The sequence below is a fragment of the Schistocerca americana genome, chromosome X (genome assembly GCF_021461395.2).
Source record: "Schistocerca americana isolate TAMUIC-IGC-003095 chromosome X, iqSchAmer2.1, whole genome shotgun sequence".
In the NCBI taxonomy this organism is placed as follows: Eukaryota; Metazoa; Arthropoda; class Insecta; order Orthoptera; family Acrididae; genus Schistocerca; species Schistocerca americana.
In genome coordinates this window covers 778111503-778126926 of record NC_060130.1, presented here as the reverse complement: position 1 = coordinate 778126926, position 15424 = coordinate 778111503, and the positions used below count along the sequence as shown (strand labels likewise).

Genomic DNA, 15424 nt, shown 5'->3' with positions numbered 1-15424 from the left:
CACGAGTGTTTTGACTTAACGTGTCAGTGTGAACGAAATTGTTTGTCCTTAGTGTAAAAATAGAGTATCTTTATTAGGAAACCCAACTTGTTTACAATATCTCAGAAAACGTAACACAGGTGTTTTCAATTGTGAGTGGGTTTAAACGGCACACTCGCATTAAGGTTTTATCCTTCAGCTGTCGAGTTATCACAGTAATCATAAAGTGCTATTTTGAGATTCTGCACACGCATATTTTGCTTCGGATAGCAGATAGCTTGTTTTGCCATTCTCGTTTCATTGAAAGAAATGGCTGCATTCATATTCTGGAGGAGTCCTGTTCCAATCCCGCTCGGACGTTGCAGTCTACACCTTCTGCTATTTTTCTGAGACACTTCCTGTGAGTGCCATGACAATTCCATCAAACGGGCCAAAAGTAATTCCTTCCCAGATTCTTCGTAATGTTGAGTCGCTTTCTCTTAAGATGAAGCTTTGCACGCTAAAAACGTGCTTTATTCAAGAATATGGATAACAGCGATCAACTTTCTCTGAAGGAAGGGAAAGTTAATTGTTAGATTATCCAGAAAAAATACTTCATGAGTCAAATCGCTATCTCCTCTGTATATTAAATGTCAGCTGACTAATATAATAAAGAAGCCTTTGAATCTTTGCACAGTACGGTTTTTTCGGTTCATTCCGAAAAGATTTCTCAAAACTTTAGATAGACTAGGAGTTTACTGTGCAATCGTATTCTTAGTACACTTCTAGAAGCTCTACATTCTCTGCTCAAAGTGGCGAACTGATAATGATAGAATTAGTATCCCTTTACTATTCATGTCTTTAGTAATATGTGGAGAATATATTTATCATTTCATATTCACAGCTAACTGCAGACCACAGCTTCCTGCGATATGTTCGATAGCACGTAGCCCATCACGAACCTGTCGGCCTATCAATGTATTCCTGATTTCACATTATCATCATCATCCAAATATTCATCATCATCATCCATTTGATTTCCACAGCTCCATAAAGGCCTCCACTACACTTTTCCACTCATTAGTCTTCAGCTGTCCGCAACCATCTCGTCGCTGCATATTTTCTAGTGTCAATTAATTATCTTCCATTATGTTGTCTTTTCTGTCTTCTCTTGTCTCTTGCAGGCGCGGATCTAAGTAAAGGTCATGAGGGTCGTGACCACCCTACCCCACCCAACAACATTTTACTAAAAGCATTTATATTTTTACATATATTAATTTCCAAATTTTTCAGTTAACTTTTGTAGACACAATATCGTGAGAACTAGGCGCATCGAAAATAGCAATAAATTCAAAAAAATTACAGACTTCGTTTATCACTGGATGCTTTTCAGTTGGTTTCCTGAGAGTTAGCCCATGTGGACTGGAACGTGGCCTGCCTGGCTGTAGAAGATGTGGCATGACAAAACACAGGAATCTGAGGGGAGGCAAAACTGAAGGGGAAAGGTGCTCCACAAAGAAAAGGTAAGTAGAAAAGACAGAAAGATACAGCATTCCACTTGCTTATATGCTAGCACAACTGTAGCCTGCAGACCTGTAGACACAGTTTTAAAACTAAGTGAAATAGTTATAACGGTGAGTGCATACTTTTGTTTTATATCCTACACATACCGCGAAAGTTTGCTGCTTATACACACTGACGCCCAAAAGTCATGAGGTACCTCCTAATATCGTATTGGAGCACTCTTTCCCAGATGTTGTGCAGCAACTGCACCTGGCATGGACTTAACAGGTCGTCGGAAGTTCCAGCAGAAATAATGAGCCATGCTGCCACTATGGCCTTCCATAATTACGAAAGTATTGCTGGTGTAGGTTTTTGTGCTTCAACTGACCACTCGATAATGCCTGATAAATGTTCGATGGGCTTCATGTCGGCAATCTGGGTGGCTAAATCATTTGCTTGAATTGTCCACAATGTCCTCCCAACCAATCGCCATTCATAAAAATTACATCGTCGTTTGGAATATGACGTCCATAAATGGCTGAAAATGGTCTCCAAGTAGCCGACCATCACCATTTCCAGTCAATGATGGTTTCAGTTCGACAACAGGACTCAATCCATTGCACGTAAATACATCCCAAACCATTATGCATCCGCCACCAGCTTGCAAATGCCTCATTGACAACTTGAGTCCATGGCTTTGTAGGGGTTGCATCACACTCTAACACAACCACCAGCACTTACCACATGAAATCGTGACTAATCTGACCTGGCACAGTGTTCCTTTCGTCTAGCGTCCAACCAATATATTCAAGGGCCCAGACCTGGTGGTGCAGGTGACGTTGTGCTGTTAGCTAAGAAAAGCTCGTCGGTCGTCGGCTAATATAAACCATCAACACCACATTTCGCTGCACTATCCTAACGGATACCTTCATCGTACGTCCTGCATTGATTTCTGCAGTTATTTCACCCAGTGTTGCTTGTATGTCAGCACTGACAACTCTACGCAAACGCTGCTGTTCTCGCTTGTTAAGTGAAGGCCGTCGGCCACTGCATTGTCTGTGATGGGAGATAATGCATCAGATTTGATATTTTCAGGGCACTGTTGACACTGTGGATCTCAGAATATTGATTCCCCTAACGACTTCAGAAGTAGTATCACCCATGTATCTAGCTCCAACTACCATCTCGCATTCAAAGACTGTTAATACCCATCTTGCGGCAATAATCACATCGGAAACGATTTATGCATGAATACCTTTTGAATGCAATACCACTTCCATCTGCATATGTTTATACCACTATCCTGTGACTTTTTCATGTCAATCTACTTAAAATGATTGCATAACACAGGTAATTCTCAAATCTTTTGATAAATACTATTCAGACAACATATTCATCTAAAATGCTATTTCTTGAATGTTATGCAGAAGCAATTTATAAAGTGTACAAAATATTTTAACAAAACAACAGTAATATTATATTAGTAGTATAAGTATGCTGATACTGGACCAAAGAGAATCCTTTTTAAAATTCCCTGATATAAACCAACATTCTCGTTTTACTGTGTCACCCATTCAAAAATTTATCTATATACACAAAAGAAATTTCCATTCTATTTAAAAAATAATGTTTTCTCTATAAATAAGTTCTCTTAGATCATGTTTATCTACACCTCCAAACGATACTACCAATTTATTTAAAAATAACAAATCCAATAAATTTTTCTTTATAAGTTCTACAGCACCTCATCTATCCATAGAAATAATTGAAATTTTCATTTAAAAACTCAAAGGTACATTTCAGTCATTAACTTTTTAACTTTTAAAAAATCTAATTTTCTTCTATATAAATAAAAAGTAAAAAAATGTTCTCCAAAGCTGACCTATTTTAAAACTATGAAAATTGTTGCAAATAAAAATGTGGATTTAGTTATACGGATTTAGAAAATTATTGGAAAGAAAAAAAATTATTCAAATATAACTAGACAAGACATAATTAATTTATTAATTAATTTAATATGTAAGAAAAGCAGATGATAGAACTAAGATATAAAAATATAAAAGAACTTCAAATGATCTTTAAAATTAGAAATAAAAAAATTATTTCAAACTTAATAAACAAAAATTAAATCATTCTTATTCTAAATTCTGTTGACAATATTAATAGCAATGATAATCAATTCAATAAAGAACCTTAAAAAAAACTTAGTGAAATTCCTAAAATGAAAAAACTAAAAAAACATTCTAAACTTAATACACAAATTTAATCGATTTTATGAAAAACTCTGAGGACAGTATTATTGTTATTAATATGATAGTGAACAGAGTAAAAAATACTTACAAGGCCTTGTAAAACGAAAAAAATGAAATTTATTCTAATCATAATAAACAAAAATTAATCGATCTTATCAGCAGATCTGAAGGTTATATTAGTCATACTGATAATGAAAATTATTTTCAAAAACTTCTAGCACACACATGTCAAGAAATTTAAATATAAAACTATCAGAAATGTTTTTCTGGTTACGGTTTTATAGATGATTACGAATTTTTTAAAACGCCTAAGCAATAAAATAGAATAACTTCTGCTTTTAAATTAGAATAGTAACTTATGAAATTAATAATGAGACTTTATTGTAGGACCACAAGAATCTTTTTATCAAATTAAAGATGAAGTTTTCGTTACATTTGAAAATATTTTGATATAAAAAGAGCAATTAAAGCTGAGACAAATTCTTATTACAATTTTAAACAACATGATGAAATACATGTATCCAATTTTGAAACAAGTAATGAAGTTTCATTAACACCAACTACTACAGAAGTTTATTATCAAAAATTAATTACTGAACTATTAAATGAAATAGAAGGAAGGCAATGGAAATACTCTGGTTGGTTATTATTTTTTTATAAATACTATGGAATAAAATTTTAATAGTCACAAATGAATTTCTAGTTCTTCATATATCGATTCAGGAAATGAAATTACAGACAAAAAAGCTGTCATCAATGTTTGAAATAAAGATCAAAAATGTTTTCTTCATTCAATAAAATTAGAAATTTATCCAGCAAAAGGAAATGAGGAAAAAGTTAATAATTATAAAAATACTGGTTTAGCTTTAGATGAAATTTTAAGAAAAGACAAAAATCAAGTTTCCTGTTCAATTACCAGATATTCCAAAATCTGAAAAGAAGTCAAATATTTTCCATAATGTTTATACATACGATGAAAAATTTTATGTATATCGACTTTATTATATAGAAAATAAACAAGGAAAAATCTTTTAATTTGTGAAGAAAATAATTCTCGTTATTGTTGAATAAAAAATTCAACTATGCTAATTACAACAAAATCAACTAAAATGGACAACAGATATATCCTTGTAGTAGATGATTAACATTTTTACAACAAAATTATACAATCATAAAAACAACTGCAAAGAAAATGAAGAAGTAAATCTAGACATGCCTGTGTGAGATGAAAAAATTAAATTAGAAAAATATAAACAATATCTATTAAGAGATGTTAACACTTGTCCTCCAACTCTGGGATAAGCTTGTATTAAAAAATAGCTAAAACATACACAGTTTTCATTTAGTTATTATGTCATATATTCTAATGATGATTATAAATAACCTGTAACATATGCCAAAAGAGATGCAGAAGAAAAATTCGTTGAAATGTTAAAACAAAAATCTAGAGAAACTCCTGAAATATGTGATCGAAATGTTATAATGAAAATAGCAAATGAAATGAAAGTAAATTTTAAACTCCCAAAGCTTGTTTTACTTGTGAGAAATGAATTACTAAAGGAGGAAAAAGTTACAGATCATTGTTATTTAACAGGAAAATATCAGGGAACTGCACATGAAGACTGTAATTTGAATTATCAAGATCCTAATTTTATTCCAGTTTATATTCACAATTTAACCAATTAAAATGTTCTCTTGTTATTAACAAATTGACAGTAGATAAGGAAGATATTAATGCTATCCCAAATAATGAACAACAATATATTTCTTTCAATAAAACGTTTTGGATATTTTTTAAGTTTATGGAATCAAGTATTCATAAATTATCTTCTAATCTCATAAAAGAACAATTTAGAGATACAGCAAAATATTTTAAAGGTGAACAATTAGATCTGATAACTAAGAAGGGAGTTATGCTTACAAATATAATGATTTCAAAGAGAAATTACAAGGAACAAAATTACCTAAAAAGAATATTTTTATAACTGTCAATACTTCTGATGAAGATTGTAATCGTGCAAAACTACTTTGGAAAAAATCAACATTAAGAATTTAGATGAATATACAAGACTGTACAATAAATCTCACATCTGAACACTAGCAGATATTTTTGCAAATTTTAGAAATACATGAATGACATCATATAAATTTGCTCCAATTCAGAATTTTACTGCCCCAACATTACTTTAGGCCATATGTGAAAATTGACAAAAACTGGAATAGTTTTATTAAACAATTATGCCATGACTTTATTTGTTGAAATAGAAACTTGAGGTGGGATTTCTCAAAGTATTAAAAGATATCCTACGTCAAATAATAACTATATGAAAAATTTTCCACCAGAAAATATATCAAGTTGTATGGTGTATTTTGACAAAAATTAGTTATACAGTTAGGATATGTCTCAATTTTTACTACTTAATACTTCTGAAAGTTTTTAGTTCCAAAATATTTTATTCTCGAAAAATAACTGAAATACCATATGACAATAAATAAGGTTATATTTTAGAAGTTGATTTAGAATATCCAAAAACATTGCATGATTTTCACTGGCATTAACCATTATTACCAGCTGGAACGAATTAATTATTAACAACATTAAACAATAAAGAAAAAACCTATTAAATCATACAAAACTTAATAAATGTTTACTGGTAAAACGTGATTAAATTAACGAAAATTCATAGAATAATATTATTTGATCAATGAATTTCTTTGAAAAAATACATTGACTTTAATACTGAAAAGAGAAAAATTAGAACTAACGAATTTGAAAAAGATTTTCATTAACTAAAGTTTAACTCTGATTTTGGTAACATGATGGAAAATATTAGATATAGACAGAATATCAAAATAATTCCAGATCGGGATCAATATGTGAAATATATTTCAAAAGTAAATTATGAACATACTCCTGCGTTTTCAGAATATTTAGTACCAGTACATATGAAGAAAAATACGAAATTTGAGAAAGCAGTATACATTGGATTGAGTATTCTAGATTTTTCAAAAATAAAAATGATCGATTTTCATTATAATGTAATGAAACGAAAATATTCTGAAAATATTGATTAGTATTATATGGATACAAATTCATTTATTGCTGATATAAGGAAGACGATTTTTTATGAAGAGATAAGGTTTATGATAAACGAATTTGTCACAAGTGATTTTTCTAAAGATAAATTTACAAAATTCCCCAAGTAAACAAGAAAGTTTTGTGAAAAATGAAGGATGAAAAGTGTGGAAATATTATTTTAGAAGACATTAGTTTATGATCGAAAATGTATGATTATAGAGTAGATGAAAAAGAATATAAAAACTTTAGACATCAAAAATCTGTTGTAAAAGGTGAAATTACTTTTGATAACTATAAAAAAGTTTAACTACAAAATAAAACAATATATACAAATGATTTGATTAGAAAATTTACTGTGTACAGCTGAAGTAAAAAACTGTTTTTAGTTCTCATGATGTTTAATGTACTATATTACAAGATGAAATAAATACTTTACAAATATGGACATTCTAATATAACAGAAATAAACCTTCACAAATAAAAATTTTTGAAAACTATTTACGAAAATGTATGTATACAATTAATTTAATTAAAAATAATATTTTTATAACTATGTAGTATGCATTCAACCTTTCCATAACACTTCTCCATATGTTTTCTAAAACTCAAGTGTTTTCTCTCTTTTTTGGGCATATTGATAAATATATTTAGCACTATTTTTGAATACCCTATTACAAATTTCACAATTTATTTTCTCTGTATTCTTGTTGTTTCTTTTTTACACAATCAATACAGCCTATTCCTGAAGGTGAATGCTTATTTGCAATTTTTTTCCAATTTATTCTTGATTATACAGTGAAAAAATTATTTATATTTACTTTCAATACATATATACACACACACACACACACACACACACACATACACACACACACACACACACACACATATATATATATATATATATATATATATATATATATAGGATGAGTCACCCAACATTACTGCTGGATATATTTCGTAAACCACATCAAATACTGACGAATCGATTCTACAGACCAAACATGAGGAGAGGGGCTAGTGTAATTGGTTAATACAAATCATAAAAAAATGCACAGAAATATGTTTTTTAACACAAACCTACGTTTTTTTAAAATGGAACCCAGTTAGTTTCGTTAGGACATCTGAACATATAAACAAATGCTAATCAGTGCCATTTGTTGCATTGTAAAATATTAATTACATCCAGAGATATTGTAACCTAAAGTTGACGCTTGAGTACCACTCCTCCGCTGTTCGATCGTGTGTATCGGAGAGCACCTAATTACGTAGGGATCCAAAGGGAACGGTGATGGACATTAGGTACAGAAGAGACTGGAACAGCACATTACGTCCACATGCTAACACCTCTTTATTGGTCTTTTTCACTGACACACATCTACATTACCATGAGGGGTGAGGTACACGTACACACGTGGTTTCCGTTTTCAATTATGGAGTGGAATAGAGTGTGTCCCGGCATGTCAGGCCAATAGATGTTCAATGTAGTGGCCATCATTTGCTGCACACAATTGCAATCTCTGGCGTAATGGATGTGGTACACGCCGCAGTACATCTGGTGTAATGTCGCCGCAGTCTGCCACAATACGTTGTTTCATATCCTCTGGGGTTCTAGGCACATCATGGTACACATTCTCCTTTAAAGTACCCCACAGAAAGAAGTCCAGAGGCGTAAGATCAGAAGAACGGGCTGGCCAATTTATGCGTCCTCCACGTCCTATGAAACGCCCGTCGAACATTCTGTCAAGGGTCAGCCTAGTGTTAATTGCGGAATGTGCAGGTGCACCATCATGCTGATACCACATACGTCGACGCGTTTCCAGTGGGACATTTTCGAGCAAATTTGGGAGATCATTCTATAGAAATGCGATGTGTGTTGCAGCTGTTTGGGCCCCTGCAATGAAGTGAGGACCAATGAGGTGGTCGCCAATGATTCCGCACCATACATTTACAGTCCACGGTCGCTGTCACTCTACCTGTCTGAGCCAGCGAGGTTTGTCCACGGGCCAGTAATGCATGTTCCGCAGATTCACTGCCCCGTGGTTTGTGAAACCCTCTTCATCGGTAAACAGGTAGAACTGCAATGCATTCTCTGTTAACGCCCATTGACAAAATTGCACTCGATGATTAAAGTCATCACCATGTAATTGATGATGTAGCGACATATGAAACATTGACTCAGTCCACCGGCTCTCGCAATGTCCCGTGTACTCATGTGTGGGTTCATGGCAACAGCAGCTAACACACCAACTGCACCCACTTCTCCTGTGATGGACCTGTTATGGACCCGTTTGTGTGTTACAACCAAACCTGTTGTATACAGTTGGTGGTAGATGTTTTGCAATTTGCGGCACGTTGGATGCTCTCTGTCCGGGTACCATTCTGCATACACCCTGCAGGCTTCAGCTGCATTTCGTCGACCCTCGCCATAGATGAGTATCATCTCAACCTTTTCAGAGTTCGAATACACCATGGTCACAGTTCCTACAACACTACACTATCAGAGACGTCTGGTAACACGGTGTACTACAGTTGGCCTGCGTGCGGAGACGAATGCAGAATAACAATAGCAGCAAGCGCTACATGCGGACACTGCGACAGCTAGACCAAACCACAACAGTGCACTACAGCCACACTCGTAAACACGGTCATCACCGTAAACAAGTCCCTGCAGATGCTGCTCGCCGACCGTGGCCCCTGTTTGTTACAACACGCAACTGAACGTCGAAGGTTTCAAGCATGAATTTTAGGTTACAAAATCTCCGGATGTAATTAACATTTTACAATGCAACAAATGGCACTGATTACGTATTTGTTTATACGTTCAGATGTGCTAACAAAACTAACGTGGTTCCATTAAAAAAAAAAGTAGGTTTGTGTTAAAAAACATACTTCCGGCGTTTTCGTATGGTTTGTATTAAACAATTACCATAGCCCCTCTCCTCACGCTCAGTCTGTGGAATCGGTTCGTCAGTATTTGATGTGGTTTACGAAATATATCCAGCGGTAGCGTTAAGTGACTCACCCTGTATATATATATATATATATATATATATATATATATATATATATATATATATATATTAAAATTAAAAGAAATAATTAAAATTTCGTGTATATAAATGGATTCATTTCAAGATCTGGTAAATAACAAACTTATTGTGCTATTTTGGAATACTCGAAATCTAGAACAGCTTTAAATCATAATGTTAAAGCTAAATATACAATAAAATTAGGGGCATTCATAAGTTACACTTACATTCAGGTACAAGTTTTCTAAATGTGCCAGGATTATATGCTTCAATCATGAAATCCAAAACGCCTTTGCAAAAATTTTTTGACACTAGATTTATGGAGTTTTGCCATCATGGTGAATATAAAATTATTACAAACGTAAAAAAACTCGGTGAAGGTCAGATGAAATACTTGATAGAACTACAGCAATTTTTCATGAAAGATATGGACACATAACTCGTTTATTACCAATTGTTATTCATCAAGTAACTGATGAAAAACTTACAGCTACTTTAGTTACTTTGAAATTAAACTATTGTACTGATGGTTACTATGTTATTCAAACACAATTTAAAATTATTCAAACAAATATAGTCACAAATAGGTATCAAAATTGTGAAGAAGTTTTCTATAATTATTTATGTACCGAATTCAATAAATTTATTCCAAAGAATTAATGAAAGATTGGATATTCTTTGTTCTCGAAATTAATTCAATATACTGAATAATTATTCAAGAGCACAATTGAATGCTGATGCAATTAACGTAGTGAACATTTCTCAGGCAATGGAACTTAATTACTAATTACTTTTTTCGCGATAAATTATCCAATAACATTCATAACGAATTTTATGTACATGTAATAACGTAAATTATAAAAATCGAATGATTTAAATAATTCAAAATAAAAACTCACAAATACTTCTGGTATAAGATCATTCTTATTAACATTTATTTTAATACTAAATTAATCTTTAATAAAGCAATAAGCATAATGCATAAGATAATCAGCAGTAAATAGTGGTAAATTTTCATTAACTACCTCAATTTATATAAAAAATTTGTAACATAATAATTTATAAGTTAATTTTATTTTCATCAATCTAATTTAACCTCTAATTCTCTCATATAATCTTCACACGATTTTACATTACAGTAGATATAAAGAAAATCATCTTTACCTTGAAATTGCCATCATAAAATCTTCAGATTAATTTTGACGAGCGGAAATGAATTTCAAGTTTAATTTAACGAGAAATTCTCTAAGAAATCATTACGATAATTCCTCAAAATAAGAAACTCATTCGTCACTGACCCGATGTTAAATTTTACGAATCAAATCTTGAGATAAATTTTGCTTATTTGAAATCATTCACCAGTCTTATTTACCTTTGATTTATATAGTAAAATTTTCAGATAATGTTTTATACCTTGAGACTTTATAACAACATTTTTTTCTTGCGAATCTCAAATAAAGTCTTCAGATAAATTTCGATTACATGTATATAAAGTACCAATTTTTATTATTAAATAGATTATTCTTTTTTATATAAGCGCCGTCCGGTGTGGCCGTGCGGTCTAGGCGCTTCAGTCTGGAACCGCGTGACTGCTCCGGTCGCAGGTTCGAATCCTGCCTCGGGCATGGATGTGTGTGATGTCCTTAGGTTAGTTAGGTTTAAGTAGTTCTAAGTTCTAGGGGACTGATGACCACAGATGTTAAGTCCCATAGTGCTCAGAGCCATTTGAACCATTTTATATAAGCAATGGTTTTATTTCTGTATGTATCAGTTGCATGTTGAATGTAATTAATGTAGTTTATCAAAACATTAATTTTCAAACTTATGGTTTTCCATTTTTTGATTGACATAACATTTTATTCCACGTTGTTTTGCTCTAGCTGTTAGACTCTCCATTTATACATAAAATTTGTTAAGCAAATAAACTTCTAATCCAACAACTATGTAGAGTATCAAATTCTAACCAATGAACATACACTTTACAATTTTTCTTCTTCTAAACTTTTTCAACAACATGAACTCCTGGAAAATTACTTTTCAATGGTTTTTGTGTGTAAAAATTTCCATTTCTTCCTTCACTGATTACATCTTTTAATTTAAATGTGACTGGATTAAAATTACTAAGATCTTCAACTTCAAAAATTTCTGTTGACCAATTTTCTTTTAATTTCCTTATTCTTACTTCATAACATGTTTTATATTTAGCATTATTATATAACAAATTTTTACATTAAACAGTTTTCAACATTTTTTTTCATTTTCTTTGTTTGAATTTTTGATTTCATTCTTATTGTCGTGTGTTTTTATCTATCATACACATCACCAAAATTTTTAACTAATACAACTCATTTATGATTTCCTTGTAAGTCAAATCCTTTACACAATTTTTCCAATATTGTATTAATCTTTCAACATTCTTAAAATGTTAAATAATGATTAATATTATATAGTTTTTCGGTTCTTGAAATTCTTTACTACAAAAGTCCTTACATGTGCTGTTTGCAAAATTCGTTTTTTTTTCGACTCAAATTACACTCAGAAGAATCGAATATATTTTTTCTGTATATCTATAACTGGAATTACATAGCAAATTTTTAAAAAAGCATCAGTAACAATTACTTAATCTTAATATTATTTATTTATTTTTGATAATCCTTCAAATTAACTGGATCCATTCAGCTTTCCATAAATCACCTTCTCCAAAAAAATGTTTTCCTTTTAAAAATTTTTCTCATTGGTTTATGTTATTCATCAATAACTTCTGCATGAATGTTAGCTTCGATAAAATTACTTACATAATGTTTTAAGCAATTTACCACTTTCAGTAAAAAAAAATTGAAGAACTACCTTCAGTTCTTTGTCTTCCTTCATTTGTTGTTATCGTATGAAAATTATATGTGACAGTAAATAATTTTAGATTTGAACCAGTAGATTTGATTCTGATGCAGAGTAAAAAATAATTAAATTTTAATCTTTTCACAAAGTATATTTAACTTTACATCATCTGGAACAAATTTAACTGAGTCTTGTAATCTCACAGTTAGTAAATTTGATGTGTACTAATTTTATTGTTTGGATAAAATTAGTTATTTTGTATAATCTCTCAAAAACACTCACTGAAGCATCATAAGTATTAATTGCTAATTCTCTGTTCATATTTTTCCCAACAACAACCTTCTTAAGAATAAAATCATACTCACTGATAATGCACATTTTTGTTAACCTCCAGTCATAATTACGAATTAATTATTTGTTTATCATATACTTTACCTTTAAGAATACTCAACTGTGTTAGGTACTTGAGTATTTAGATTTTGTAACAAGATTAGTTAATTCTTGTTGTAGTTATTCTATGGTAACTGCATCATAACCAGTTGTTCCATCTTTTAAATCAACAAGTCTTCTACTTTCAAAGCTAATATAACCTTTTCTTGATTAAAAATTTTAGCTATTTTTGTCTGATGTGATTGATTAGACCATTTGTCTTTGGATTTACTGTGTACTGAAAAAATAGGATAATGATTTTATGTTCTCAGGTATTGGTGTTTCAAAATAATTTATTTTTAATTAAAAATCTTTGATTTTTGATTAAACATCTTCAAATTTACAAGCTAATTCATTTTTTTTGTTCTAATGATTGAAAACTACAATTTTTTTCTAAATAGCCATTGAGTTTAGCATATAACTTATTTCCAAAAATGTATGTTTATTAATTTTAAAAGATTATTAAGCTTACAATTGTTTGTTAATTATTTTAACACCTATATACACAAATGTCAATTTATTACATCATTAAAATTTTGCATCCTCTCAATATTTCAGAATAAATATTTTTTTCCAAATAGATACCTAGTTGTTTTGAAATATTTCCTGCAAAAAATCATAAACAAATTTTATATCTTTCTTCTTATAATAAGAAAACTCAGTGAGTATCAACATGGTGAGATGTATTTATATTTATTATTCCATATTCGAAATACTTCTTTATCAGTTAATTCATTAATTCTGAAAATAATATGACAATTTTAAGTTTGAATTGTTTGACTAATTCTTCTAGTTTAAAATTAGATGCAGAATTATTAGATATTTTTATTATTTGTTTGAAATTTTTTTACATTTTTCAAATATTTTTCTTTATTTTCCTTTACTATATTGTGTTTGGTTTTTGTTCTTCTAATTCATTATCAGTTTTTTGCTTATCATTAACTGATTTTGTTATTAATGTTGCAGCAACAGCTAATGAACCAATTGCACCTAATGCAGCAAGAAAAATTGGTAAAAATTGACCTTCATGTTCTGTTTCTTTTTCATTAAATCTTCAACAATATGGTTTACAGCAGGAACACCAAATCTAATAAGCAAATTGCCACCAATTTTTTATCTCTTTTTTTGTACATCAGTTAAAAAATTATCAATACTATTCAATTGTTCATTATTTAATTTAACACTAATAGGTTTTGTTTAACTTTGCCATTTGGCAGTTTTTCATTGACATAGATTAAAAATCATTACAGAATTTCTTAAAAAAACCCTACCTTAATCATCATCATTTATCCCCATTATTAATTTTGGTCTCCATGCATTTTTCCTCAAACTGCTGTTGTTGCTAAGTTTTCACCAATTACTCATTAGCATACATTCCTTCTTTTTCAATTAATAGACGTTCTATATAGGATTCATTTCTTTTTTCTAAATCTTTATCATGTCTATATTCAGTATCATGTTTTCTTTATGTACTTATTCTAGTCGATTAAGTCCTCAATCTCCTCTAGCTAATCTTTCTTCCAATTTTGTTCCAGAGCCATATAAGTTATAACCAGGAATATGAATTTCAAATGGGAGTTTATTAATTAATGTATTTACTAGTCCATTAGTAAAATTGTCACTTTTCCAAAATCTGTCTGGTAAATTAATAAGAAATCTAATTAAATATGGAATTACTTTGGATTATTAACAATAAAATCAGTAACTTCGTTTGTTAACTTTCGAGTTATTCTACTTTTTCATAATGATAGTTTTCCCAGATAATTCATCTCAATGAATTGCTGCTGATCTACCAATTAATTGTAGCACATCATTGATCCAAACATATGCAGTTTTTGCAGCCAAACTTTCACAAACTTATTGAAATGAATCGTTAAGATTTGTATGTGAAAAACTAGGTAAGTAATTTTCAACATCTGTTTTTATCAAGTTCTTATATTTACATCATTTACTTGATTTTGTTTTTTTTTATTACTTTCATTATATACAGCATTAGAGTGGAATAAAATTCTAGCATAGTTTTATAACTCAGTGGAATCTACTTTAACACCTAAATCATCCATAACAACCATTTTTTAGCAAACAGATTTATTGATCCATTAGTACCGCCATATTCATTTTCACCGATTTTTAATTTATGACAATTGAAATCAACTGGATATTTACCAATATATTTAAAAGTACCAACAGGCATTAATCCAAAACAGTATCCTTACTATGTTTGATGAAATAATAATTTCTTTCACTTATATTAATTTCTTTTGACATTTATATATTGTAATATTTTCTTTCTTTTTTAATTTCTCTAACAAATTAACTTGTTCAATTGCATCGAT

At 30.6% G+C, this 15424-nt stretch overlaps 1 protein-coding gene across 2 annotated transcripts in view; it reads left to right on the top strand.

The window, feature by feature from the left end:
- Window positions 1-15424, top strand: part of LOC124556769 — a 92319-nt gene that overhangs the window by 61425 nt on the left and 15470 nt on the right. Inside the window, exon 2 of one of the 2 annotated variants that reach the window (XM_047130778.1) lies at window positions 1352-1671. The exons of the other annotated variant lie outside the window; for it this stretch is intronic. Coding sequence (XP_046986734.1) covers window positions 1352-1485 — 134 coding nt within the window. The 3' untranslated portion in view covers window positions 1486-1671. Of the gene's footprint in view, window positions 1-1351; window positions 1672-15424 lie in introns of those variants that run through there. 2 annotated transcript variants of the gene reach the window in all.